At 43.6% G+C, this 12706-nt stretch overlaps 1 protein-coding gene across 2 annotated transcripts in view; it reads left to right on the top strand.

Moving 5' to 3' along the window:
* The first annotated feature begins 7042 nt into the window (after positions 1-7042).
* The window catches only part of PDE7A (phosphodiesterase 7A), a 182348-nt gene continuing 176684 nt past the window's right edge, over positions 7043-12706 (top strand). The window contains exon 1 of one of the 2 annotated variants that reach the window (XM_089685335.1): positions 7043-8365. In XM_089685335.1, coding sequence (XP_089541461.1) covers positions 8228-8365 — 138 coding nt within the window. In that variant the 5' untranslated portion in view covers positions 7043-8227. The remainder of the gene's footprint in view (positions 8366-12706) is intronic. The other variant, XM_089685336.1, reaches the window with a different exon arrangement.

Here is a 12706-nt window from a genome sequence, read left to right as displayed (position 1 = left end):
AAATTTCCCCTCTGACCATAAATCCTCTCCACCTCCCCTCCAAATCCCCCTCTCCCAGCACAAATCCTCATTGTAATATTCATGGCAGGTATTGAAGGGCAGTTATTATTATTATTATTATTATTATTATTATTATACAGTATTTATATAGCGCCAAAACGTTTGCTCAGCGCTGTACATTATAGTGGGGGACAGTACACGAGACAATACAGTAACAATACAATACAATACACGAGGGGTTCGAGGGCCCTGCTCCTTGGAGCTTACAATCTAGGAGGGAGGGTTTTGAGGCTTTACAAACGCTCCATAAATGCTGCTTAAACACATGGTATTGAAGCACGTGGGAATGACATGTTTTTTGCTAAAAAATAATTAATATGGATTTAGGTTACGTCGGTTTACGTCTTTAGTTTAGTTCAGTTTCATCAGTTTTCACATAAAAAGTGTCAATAGACACATAGTGCCGCTCAAGATCCAGCCACATAAGTACTCCCCTAGTGGCTTGCAAGGGGTACACTTGGAAGGCATTAGGAGACAGGAGTGCCGGCAGGGGACCCCAGAAAAGGAGAATACGGGCTGCTCTTTGCAAAACCATTACACAGAGCAGGTACAGTAAATATGACGTTTGTTATTAAAAAAAAAATCCTTTGCAATCACTTTAACCACTTGATCTCTGGAAGGTTTTACCCCCTTCATGACCAGGGCATTGTTTGCTATTCAGCACTGTGCTACTTTAACTGCCAATCGCACGGTCATGCAACACTGTACCCAAATGAAATGTATTTAATTCCTCACAAATAGAGCTTTCTTTAGGTGATATTTAATCACAACTGAGTTTTTTTATATTTGATATATAAATGAAAAAAGGACTGGTATGGCGGTGATCAGAGATACTGACTTGTATGTGACAGTATGTGAGAAATAAAATGCAATAATTTTTTATACAATTTTTTTAAAACATTTCTTCTTTTTTAACATTTTTCTCTTTTTACAATTTTTTTTTTTTATTTCCTGTCATCGGAGTAGTTATGTGTCACCATAGTGACATTGTACTACTCTTAAGGGGTGGGGGTCAGGGATTTTCTTGTTTACACTCTTATTGTTTATAGCAGGGATGCTCACTGTTATAAGCTGTAGGTATGAATCGCTTTCATTCATAACAGCATTTCCTATTATAATGCTTTGATTTGTCACAAGCAATCACATGGCACAGGGTGCTGTGATTGGCCTAGGTACCATGCGATCACTTGTGACCAATCACAACATCACAATACTTAGCAAGATGTCATGAATGAAAGCCGTTAACCATTTCGCTGCCAGGCTCTGCATTCCTCTTATAAACTCAGGTGGCTAGACTATTTTTGCAATTTTTCCATTGCTTTTATTTTTCCCTTACAGCTTTCAGTGTTGGCAAAAGACCTCCCAAACCATACATTTTCTGAAAGCACATGACCAGTAGAATAAAAAAGGTGCTCTCTTGATTTTTTAGGCCCTGTGATAATTGTACAAATGTTTATCAATTCGCTATTTTTTTCTAAAAATACACTATAATCATTATTAGTGGATACATACATGGCACAACTTGCAAACTTCCTGCTAAATATAAAAGCTAAAACTGTTTTGAGTTATTAAATAACAAATATTTAAATTGCGCCTTTTTGTGAAATGGTGAATGGATGTTACACAAAACTGTAAATAAAAACAATTTACTCAAAATCTGGAGGCTATCATTGTTCTCTTACAGCTTCCAGAGTTTGTAAAAGACCCCCCAAGCCATATATTTTTGGAAAGCACATGACCAGTAGAATAAAGAAATGTAATACAGTTTTTTTTCGGCCATGCAGTGTTTATCAATTTGTTATTTTCACTAAAAATACACTAAAATCATTATTACTGTATACATATATGTCAAAACTTACAAAATCCTGCTAAGTTCCCACTAAATATAAAAGCTAAAACTGTATTGAGTTAATAAATAACAAATATTTGTAAATTTTAAACTGCGCCATTTTGTGAAATGGTGATAACTGCATTTGTGCTAAACTGTAAACAAAAACAATTTACTCTAAAAAATCTGAGGTTATAATTTTTCACTTACAGCTCTCAGAATTTGTAAAAGACCCCCCCCCCAAGCCATACATTTTCTGAGCACATGACCTGTAGAATAAAAAAAAAAGTGCTACAGATTTTTTAGGTTCATGCAGTATGTACATCCCAATTGACATCAGTGGGAATGCCTGCGTGGAGATGCACGAACATCTGTGCATCCCCATGCAGGTAAACACGGCCTCACAGGCGCATACACAGTAGTATGCCCAGTGTGAACAAGGCATTTTTATTATTATTATTTTTTATTATTTGTATTTTCTTACAATTTTATTCTTAATATTTTGTACTTTTTTGTGGAGGGGAGCTTTGGAGAGACATCAGGGGTCTAAAAACCTGTTGTCTTTTTTCCCCTTACTTAGCCTGAGCTGCACTGTACATGAATGAATAGGAATGCGCCAAAGTAATTTCTGTGCCTTTTTTGGAGGCTACTTTAGCATTCTTTTGAATTGCATGAATTGCATGTATTGCCATGGTTTTTTGACCAATTCATCGAATGACATAACACCCAATCTCTTTGTGTGTTTGGGGTGCTATTAAAAGTAATAGCATAAAAAAGTGTATTGGGTGTTTCAATGCATTTTGATTGATACTGCTCAGATGTGTAGGGGGCCTTAAAGGAGAAATACAGCCAAAACATGTTTGGCTGTACTTCTCCTGTGGATTGCAGGAGTGCAGTTCGTTGTGCACTCCTGTGACCCGTTTTCAGCTGACAGTAGGCTAAAGTCCACTGTCGGCTGACATCACTCAGCTGGTCTTGGCTGGGTAAAGATCGTGACCATATGGTTGGGATCAACCCAGGAGCCTGGAGCAGCACCTGGCTCAGCCTCTCAGCAAGCCACTGGTGCTCCAGAGCCCGGTGCTGTCTGCTCAGAGTGGTGAGGAGAACTGATCGATCAGCGGTGTCTGATCACTCAGTTCTTATCCTTAGAGATAAAAACTGTTAGTGTAGTGCTTAAATTGATAATACAAATAACTATTATTTACAACCAAGCACCCACTAAAGGTGAGAAATTAGCTAAAAATGACACAAATTAACAAATGAAAAAGTCCACATAATCTGGAAATGCTGGTGCTTTAAGTGAAGCCAGAGACCAAAAGAATAGAGAAAGTCTTTCATCTTCCACCCAATCACACAGCCTTTTCCAGAGAATTTGATCACCCAAAGGATTGGTCAAATAGCGCAGTTATCAGGCTCGGCGGATGTACCAAGGGCTGGCAGACAGGTCCCCCAGTAAATCCAGACAATACACAGGATATCACATAGCCAGGGGCAAACTGACAACTCATGGGGCCCCCAGGCAATAGGGGATCATAGGGCCCCTGTGTCTTTGCCCAAACTCAAAAAAGTCTATGAAAAAGGTACCAGGGGCATCTCATGGGGCCCCCTACTGACCCCGCGCCCTCGGGCAGTGGCTGAGTTTCCAAATGGTCAGTCCGCCCCTGCATATAGCTCTTAGATGGCAGATGACTCTCCACACAGTGAATACTCAAGAGGGAAAAAGTAACTGCTCATAGTGTAATATGTAAAAGATATTTATTTAAAGTATTGCACTTATGATTAGCAGGATAAAAACTGGCATATCAATACAAAGTTTCCATTCATCAAAATGGCTGCGGTCCATAGTGATGTCACACATCACACGTTGTGGCTCTACCCTACGCATTTCGTCACTCATAAGACGTCATCAGGGCAGGTGCGTACCCTTAGAGATGCAGCACCCACCTAGGTAAGTATGATTAAAAAAAAAAAAAAAAAAATACTTCTCTTTTAATCGCTTACCCACCACCCTATAGTAGAAGTACTGCTACAGGGCAGCAGGGCTGTGCAAAATCACGTATATATACGTGATTTGCATTTCCGGGTAGAGAGTATGAATGCCACCCTACCCGTGCCACCATTGGTGGCTAGGCATGTCAATCACCAGGTTCTGGTTGGAGATTCCCAGCAATCGCCACGCAAAGCTGACAGGGGAGAGATGTGTGTAAACAACACAGGTTTTTCTCCTGCCAGCAAGGACATGCTGTTTTGTATTTCTCTGCACAGCTGAGATATATAAAACAGCATGCCTCTCTAGTAAAACAGAACACAGCACACACAGTAAAACACACACAGCACACAGGTAACCCTTTGATCGCCCAAAAGTTAACCCCTTCCTGCCCAGTGTCATTAGTAAAATGTCAGTGCTTTTTATTAGCACTGATCACTGCATTAGTGTCACCTGGGATGGCAGTGGCAGTTAGTCAGTTCCCACCCAGTGTCAGAATGCCCGCCACAGTCCTGCTATAAGTCGCTGATCACCGCCATTACTAGTATAAAAAGAAAAACAAATTCCAGTATACTGTATATATTGCCACTTGTAAACGCTATAACTTTCACATAAAACCAATTAATTTACATGTATTGTGATTTTTCTTTTAGCAGACATGTAGCAGATGAAATTTATGATGAACTTTGCTTTTTTAAATTTTTTTATTGGACATGTTTAATAGTAAAAATTCAAAAATATAGTTTTTTTTTCAAAATTGTTGGGTTTTTCTTGTTTATAATGCAAAAAAATAAAAAATGCAGAGTTGATCAAATACCACTGAAAGAAAGCTCTATTTGTGAGGGAAAAAAGGACATAAATTTAATTTATGTACAGCATTACTTGATCACGCAATTGTCAGGTAAAATAATGCAGCGCTGTATCCCCAAAACTGGCCTGATCAAGAAGGAGGGCAAATCCTTTGGAGGGCAAGTGGTTAAAAGAAGTTAAAAACAGACTTACTGGGTGGATCACCAGGTGATAATAAAAAAGCCTAAAAAAAAGTGGTAAGTTGCAATATATTGCAGTTTGGATATTAAGGCCCCTTATTAAAGCCCTGCATTTCAACTGTCCATTTTTCTTTTGTCTGTTGATGAACAAAAAACAAACAGCAATAAATTCTTGTGAAATTTAGTTAGAAGTGAAAAAGCGCCATACCAACATTTTTTGGACTGAAAAAACAACAAATTAAAAGTCTAGGCAGCTGCTTCTTTAAGTGCAAGAAACTATTTCAATATGCATTGGGGGGGGGGGGGGGGCCCAGGGTGAATAAGATGTGGTCAGGGAGGGTAATCAACACGACTGGGGAGGCAATTACTGGAGCTGATCCCCTGTATGGCTCTCTCTGCAGCAGCTGATAACTGGTTTCTTCTCCTTTCCCTCCCACTGGCTTTCAACTGATGCTGAAAAAGCCATACAGTGGATTGGTTCCAATAATTGCCACCTCACCACACCCATCACACAATGAGATCCTTCAGGATAGAGAATGAGGGAAGGGTCCGGTGAATATGTCACATTTACCAGACCCTTCCTTTCCTGAATGAACACAATGAGTGATCGTACTAATCACTCACTGTATTCATTCTAACTGAAGCATAGTAAACTGTGTTTTTTTTTTTTGGTGGTAGGGCCTGACAGGTTGGCTTTATGGGGCCCCGTGGTTTCTAATAGCAGCCCTGCGGACATTGTCCATTTACATTCTGTTTTTGTCACTTCCATTCAGATAAATTTAAAAAAAAAATGGAACAAATTTCTATTCTGTTCTGTTTAGAAAATGGAAGTGTATGGAAAATGGATGCAAACAGAATGGAAATAAATGGAAGACGGATGTTAACTGAATCTTTTTTCTTTGCAGGAACATGATTGAGTAACCGTTAACACTGATGCGGCTGTAATTTTTAGGAATAACTCACTGAAATCTGTTCGAACAAGAGTCTATTAAACATCCCGGGGAGGATAAAATTTGAAACACGAAATCATAAATTATAATTTAATAAATATTCATAAAAAATAATAATATAATAATAATACATTTAATTCAATAATATAATCAAACCAAAAACACTGAAATTTGAAATATAGCGCCAAGTTCGTACATTGCTGAGCAAAGTCTCAAAATCGTTTTCAGTGTCTGATGACGAATTTCCCCACGAATCATTATCACTCAATTCTGCAAGTGGTTCTGATTTACTATCGCTGTTCTCTAGCTGGTCTAAACCCACTTTTGACCTAAAGGGACACTTTTTGGATGCCATGGACGTTTCTTAGTTTCCAGGCAGAAAGAACAGACAAAATGCAGGCAGGGCACAGGACAAAGCACTAGGGACAAAATGTATGTGAAATGGGTTGAAACAGCAATGTTTCACTATGAAAAATGTGTTTTGGAAAAAATGACGTTTTAAAATTTTCAAATTTCCCGCCGGCGGCGGCGGCGCCTGTACGTCCCGACGTCACAGGGACCGGAACACAGAAGCCGGATGCCGGCATCGGCTGGAGGAGATGGCCGGGGACGCTGCAGGGGACACATCGCGGGAGCGCAGGACAAGGTAAGCTCTGCAGTGAATCCCTATGCAGCGCCACATGGTAAGCCCAAGTGTAGCTCGGGTTACCGCTTTTGGTACAGACATTTTACCCCGAGCTACACTCGGGAATACCGCCAGGGAGGTTAACACCTGTTACCAGGTGTGGACTGACAATTTGGAAACTCAGGCACTGCCCGAGGTCAGTAGGAGGCCCCATGAGATGCCCCTAGTACCTTTTGAGTTTGGGCAAGGACACAGGGGCCCCATGATCCCCTATTGCCTGGGGGCCCCATGATCCCCTATTGCCTGGGGGCCCCATGAGTTGTCAGTCCGCCCCTGCCTGTTACTATTTAGCTCAGATGTAAAGCCATCCTTGCAGCATTATATGGCCCACACACTATCTCTTTCTTTATACAAAACATGAACAGTCCGTGTGAAATCACGTTTATTGCCCTCATAACACAGGCCATGACAAGCCGACATGACACACTGCGGCTCTATTCATTGAGCAGGTATATACGGGTCGTCGCCACTCGATTCTCCCGCCCGAATCACGTGCCGCCCTGACGTCACCCCCGAGCGGATCATATGACCGTGATGTCATGAAGTGTCCTTTAAGCCCCAGGAATCCAGGCTGGAGTGTGCTGGTGGCTGCAGCCGGCGGTATGGGCAGCTGCTGAGAGGCGTGCACACGGTGCTTTTATTTACGTTTTTATTTTTTAGTTTTGCATTTATTTATTATTATTATTTTTAGTCGCGCTGTGTCCGCGGCATGCGGGATCCCGGAGGAGAGAGGAGCACCGGAGACAGGGGGGCTGTGTGCGGCTCCACGGGGCTGACGGAGCAGGAGGAGCTCGCTGACTGACAATAGAGCGGCTGCCATTCCTCACACACACATACACACGGCCTGCGTTACCCGGCCATCCAGGGCATCAGTCCGGCGCTGAAGAGCGACCACCGGGAGGGGGAGGTGGGAGGCCCCACAGCCGCCTCATCGCTCCGAGGGAGGGGAGATGAGACTGTGAGCCGGCGGCGGCGGAGAAGAAGATGGGAGTGCTGAGCCCGTCCGGAGGGAGGAGAAGAAGAAGAAGAGCCAGCTGCCCGTCCACAGCACCGAGCTCACAGCAGTGCCAGCCCCGGGCAAGAGCAGGGAGCCCGGGCACTGTCCGCAGGGGCCCCAGCACAGGGCCACACCACATATCCCACTGACTCTGGCAGAGAGAGGGGCTCCCCTCCTCCTCCTTCACTCATTCATTGTTTACTCCCAGGAGCTGCACTCCCCTCCAGGCCCAGACTGGCAATCTGGCAGCTCTAGTGTCGGCCAAAGGAGCTGCTGTGTCTGGGAGTGTTCCCTGTGCTCCCATCTCTTCTATTTATTCCAAGATATAAATCGCTGCCCCCCCCCTCCTATAGATCCCGTGCCCCACCATTGAACCCTGCCACTCCATCAGCCCTGGCAAGGTTGGCATCCTATACCTCTCCCTTATCCCAGTCCTCCCACCCCCTGCTGAGCGTGCTCCCTCCAGGATCAGCCACCCTCTGCCCCATCCTCCTCCTCATAGGATTGCATGGCATGACTTTACAATGAACTCTCCATGAGTGGGTTTCCGTAGAAATGTTCTCCTTTTGGACTGGGCTTTTTATTTCTAGTCTGGCTGTTCTCTGAGTTGCCCCATTTTTGACCCCGGTAGTTTTTTTTCGAAGCACATAGCTGTGGGTGTGTGTATAAATATACATAGGTGTTTTTGCTTTTGTGTTTCTTGGTGAGTTGCCCCCCTGAGGCATTGTTCAATGGAAGTATGTTACCAGCTGCCGGTGCTGCCCTTGGACAGGCCGGTGCCCAAGCATGTCCTAAGCCGCAGAGGTGCCATCAGCTTCAGTTCCAGCTCCGCGTTGTTTGGATGCCCCAACCCCAGGCAGCTTTCTCAGGTAAGTGTCATCCATTGGGGCATTTGGATGGAATGTGTATTGGGACAGAGAAGTTATGTCTCAGGCCTCATGCACACTGCTGCTCCTAAACGTGAACTTAAGGAGTTTTTGGTGTTTTTTTTTTTTTTTGCCTAAGCCCCGGAACTCAACTCAATAAAAGCCTATGGGGTTTATTTACTAAAGCTGGAGAGTGCAGAATTGGGCTCAATTCTGCATAGAAACCAATCAGCTGCTAAATCTAACCTAAGCTTGTTCAAATAAAGTGTTACAGACTGATTTTACTGTTGTGGGTTTAGTATATGCAGTAAAGCATGCTTGTTATACGCACTGTGGAACCTAAGGGATTAATCCTCCGCATTGTGTATAATGTCTGTTAGATCCTGTCTTCTCTGATCCTCCCCTTCTACTGTCCCCAATCCATCTTCTGATAGTACAGAGCTGTAAGAGTCACTGTGCTCATGCTCAGTTTAGTGTGTATTGCTAGAGAGTTATTTTTTTTTATTTGGGAGGGTGCATGTGATCAGTACAGGGCCAATCAGCACTGTCTAGACCAGGGGTGGGCAAACTTTTTGACTTGAGGGCCGCAATGGGTTCATATATTGGACCCGGGGGCCGGACCAAGAGTAGATGAATGATGTGTATGTGTGAATTAATATAAAGTAAATTACCTTTGCTCCGCGCGTTCCTCTCGCTGTTTTCCCGCGCCGTTCCGGTCTTCAGGGCGGACTGTGAGAGGAGCCTAGCTCCCCTCACGTTCATCACGCTGCCCCGCCTACACACATCCTGACAGCCAATCACTGGCTATCAGGATGTGAGTGGCAGCGAGACTGGCCAATCATTGCATTTGAGCGCGCTGAATGATGCAAATGTTTGCCTGCCCTGGCTGTTTTTTTTTTTTGTATCACACTCCGCGGGCCGGATTAAAAGGTCCGCCGGGCCGTAGTTTGCCCATTGCTGGTCTAGACCGAGGGCCAGGGGTTATGCAGCCTCATAGAACAGTCGGAGCAGAATGAAAACTAGTCCTACAAGCTTTAACAAGTGCTCATCTGGACACTGATAGAAGACACAATACTGCTATATACTGCTGATGAGAAAAGGTATTTAGCAGTTTATATTTACTACAATAATTGCTTACCTGTGTAATGTGTACTGTGGAAGACTAGATATAGTGAATGCAGGGTCCTGGGTTTAAGCTTTGACAATAAAAGCTGGAAGCTGATTAGTTTCTATGCAGAAGTGAGTCTATTTTTGCACTCTCCAGCTTTAGTAAATAAACCCCTTTGTGTCCATGCCCACATAGGATCTAATCAGAGTTTAGAAGCAGCAGGGTTTAGGGGCAGTTAAAAGTCCCTCTCCTGAATGCTGAAGAATCACATTCAGGAAAGGAACCTTTTGGCTAAAAAAAAAAGCCAAATGTGGTGTAAATGCTCCTAAGCGCTAACCATGTCTGGCCAATGAAATAAACATCCAAGCACTAAATGCAGGACTGTGTTTACATGCTTTTTCCACGTTTAGCGGTTTTCTGCTGCCAGTAGAGTAAGGCTACATGTACACTGGAAGGTTTAAAGTGGTTGTGAACTCTTACATATACCCAATGAAATGACTGGCCTCAGGTGATGCACAGAGATTAAACAAGTCATCCTACATAAGTAGTACCTGTTTATCTAAAGTCTTCTCTTCTCTACATCTGTTCAAAATCCAGAATTTGTAAAGCTTGTCTGAGCTGTCAGGGGAAAAAAAGGGACTGAGAGCTGGAGTTACACTTTGCAGAGCTCAGTGAGGAGAGCTCCAAGAGCTGATTGGAGGGATGGGACCCCCCCCCCCCTCCACACAGCACACAGGAATAGAGCTGAGGCTGTCAATCTGCTGGAGGTCCTTCCTGTCACTTTTTCTTTTTTTCCCTTCTTGGAATAAGGAAAACTTGACAGAAGTTACTCATGCTGTTAGTAGAGGGACAAAGAAGCAGACAAATGACACTTCATGCTCTGAATAGAGACAAGTACACACTAGACAGGGATATGCTTTGTTTTTAGTTCTTGCCTGAGGTTTACATCCACTTTAAAAACCACATGCCTACTGGGCACTTTTACCTTCTTCCTGCCCAGGCCAGTTTTCAGCTTTCAGTGCTGTGTGGTCATGCAACACTGTACCCATACCATATTGTTATTTTTTTGAGACGACGGATAGAGCTTTCTTTTGGTGGTATTTAATTACCACAGGGTTTTTTATTTTTTGCTAAACAAACTAAAAAAAGACAGAAAATTTTGAAAGAAAAAAAAGTTTTTTTTTTTAGTTTGTTATAAAAATTTGTAAATAAGTAATTTTTCTCTTTCACTGATGTGCGCTAATGAGGCTGCACTGATAGGTGGCATTGGTGGGCTTTGACAGGCATCACTGATGGGCACTGAAAGGCAGCACTTATATGGCACTAATAGGTGGCACTGATATCTAGCATTGATGGACACTGACAGGTGGCAGTTATGGGCATACGCAGCTAGAGTGGGAGGACGTCATATGACGTCCTTCCAGAACAAGAGAACCGCCGCCCTTTCGTCACTTCCTTATATGGGAGGTGGTTAAAGAGGTATTAAACCCAAAAGCAAACCATTATTATAATGCAGCTTACCAATTATTAGATGTGATGGCTGCATTTGTTTCCTTTTTAGGCTTTCTTTCTTCTATTTTCATCTGGTGATTCAGCTAGAAAGTCTGTTTAACAAAGGAACCAGCTCTCCAGCAGAATGTATCAGTTTAAAAGGCATGAGACCAAGCATTTACCACTGGCAAGTGTGGTTAAAATGATCAGCTTTTATTTATTCATGTAAAACCTTTATCCCAAATGGAAAAAAATTGTTTACTGTAGCTGATTATAAAGTGTGAGCTGGAGTTTGGTTTCAGTTTGTTATTGTATTCTAATCTGCGAATACATTTAGCACTCCCTTCCCCCCAGACTGACAAAGCTGCAATCTGCTGTGCCTCCTGCACTCATTCATCCAGAGTTTTCTCACTAATACTGGTTTTACTGGTAAGAGGAAAAAGACAAAAGAAAACCAGTGCAGCCACCACATCTAATGGTTGGTTTTGAGTTTAATACCACTTAGTAGTTCAAGTCCGGGCTAATATTATCAAAGTTTAAACCTGCCCCCACCCTCATTCTAAGACTTATACTAACTACCCTGTAAAGGAAAGATGTATATGCTTACTTAGTCTAAGGGTGCTCTTGTCCAGTCACGTGATTGGCTCCCAGTGGCTGACATCAGTGTAAAGGAAGGACAGCGGACAATGGATGCCCCATAGTAAGTCTATATGTAACATCACCGCACAGGCACTGCAGCCGTTGTCGCTGCTCTTTCCTCTCTCTGCAGTTTGCTGCTGGAGAGATCATGTGACTGGACCGAAGCACCCTTAGATCAGTATACACATCTTTCCCTTACAAGGTAGTTGGTATAGAGCATAGAATGTGCGGTGGCAGGTTTAAGCTTGGATCGTTGTAGCCCAGACTTCTACTTTACTCCCAGAAGTTGGTAGACAATGATCCTTAACCCCTTCCTGCTGGCGCCTGCTGGCCCCTTAAGAGTTTCAGAAGCCGGGACGGGCGGGGTTTAGGGATCATGTGACCACCGTGACGCGTCATCACGGCGGTTACATGATCGGGAAAGGTCCCGATCGAAAGAGCAGACCGGGACCTTTCTGTGAGTACCGGACATTTGTGCTGGGAGCGTGCAGGTTGCGCGCTCTCAGTACACGTTTTTGCTAATTGCACGCAAATGTGCGGCCGCTCGGCGTCTAGGCCCAGATGCCGGGAGGCCGCACATTTGTGTGCTGCCAACGTGAAGAGGTTAAAGTGTACTTTACCCTAAATCTCCTATCTATCTGTCTGTCTGTCTGTCTCTGTCTGTCTGTACTGCTTTCATCTGAAGTACCTAGCTGATCCTGTCAGTCACCTTTCTTCCTTGTTCTAAACTGACCACACACAGTACCGAATCTAATCTGCTCTTTCGTGGTCAATTCTAACCCTTTGGGTGGCCATTCAGAGGCACAGGACACACAGCATGCCTGCATTCGGTAGTTTATTTAGCTGTCACACCCCCCCAACCAATCATAGCCTGCCTCTGGCACACGCCCCCTCCCTATCACAGCTTGCCTCCTGAACACACCCCCTGTTCAAGCAGTCAACAGATTATGGAATACAGGCTGACTGTGTGTCTGCACAGTGTCCTGTGTGCATGTTGTGATGTTTTGGGTTTTTTTTTCAAGTAAGTGGGGAGGAGACAGAAGATGGGAAGGGCTATAGATGAGTGGTGGTCTGCTTTAAAAAAAAAAAATTACAGCTGACACAGG

This window comes from Staurois parvus, unplaced genomic scaffold, assembly GCF_062004578.1.
Source record: "Staurois parvus isolate SC_StPar_1 unplaced genomic scaffold, SC_StPar_1.0 ptg000371l, whole genome shotgun sequence".
In the NCBI taxonomy this organism is placed as follows: Eukaryota; Metazoa; Chordata; class Amphibia; order Anura; family Ranidae; genus Staurois; species Staurois parvus.
Note: the sequence above shows the minus strand (reverse complement) of the source record. Positions and strands in the feature narration are given on the sequence as shown.